This window comes from Eimeria mitis, genomic scaffold (genome assembly GCF_000499745.2).
Source record: "Eimeria mitis Houghton genomic scaffold, Emh_scaff2893, whole genome shotgun sequence".
NCBI lineage: Eukaryota > Apicomplexa > Conoidasida > Eucoccidiorida > Eimeriidae > Eimeria > Eimeria mitis.
Window position 1 is genome coordinate 2,493 of NW_013571232.1, and position 446 is coordinate 2,938.

The following is a 446-nucleotide window of genomic DNA, read 5'->3' on the forward strand; positions in this document are numbered from 1 at the left end:
ACAGCAGCAGCAGCAGCAGCAGCAGCAGCTTCTTGTTGCTGCTGCTGAGGCTCTCTTTGCGGGTGGAGCTGAGCAGCAGCAACGGGGTCAGGAGCTGCTCTCTCTTGCTGCTTCTGCTGCTGCTGCTGCTGCTGCAGCAGCAGCAGAAGAGGCAGAGACAGAGGGAGAGAAAGAACAAATGGAAAAAGGAGACAGACAAAGAGGAGAAACAACAAAAAAAATAATAAAAAAGGAGACAGCAGAACAACAAAGACAGCTCATCAGCTGTCTCCTTGCTGCTGCATTTAGAGGCCTCACAACTGCAGCACAACCACTCCTGCGAAAAGCCGAAGCAGCAGCAGCAGCAGCAGCAGCAGCAACAACAGCAGTTGCAGCACCAACAGCAGCAACTGCAGCAGCAGAAGCAGCAGCAGCAGCACCAACAGCAGCAACAGAAGCAGCAGCAG

General features: G+C 53.6%; 1 protein-coding gene across 1 annotated transcript in view; it reads left to right on the forward strand.

Annotated features, from left to right (window-relative positions):
• Nucleotides 1–446, forward strand: part of EMH_0060010 (uncharacterized protein) — a gene marked incomplete at both ends in the record, with an annotated part of 2,658 nt that overhangs the window by 1,781 nt on the left and 431 nt on the right. Inside the window, one exon of the mRNA XM_013497739.1 lies at nt 1–444. Within this exon, the coding sequence (XP_013353193.1) occupies nt 1–444 (444 nt within the window). The remainder of the gene's footprint in view (nt 445–446) is intronic.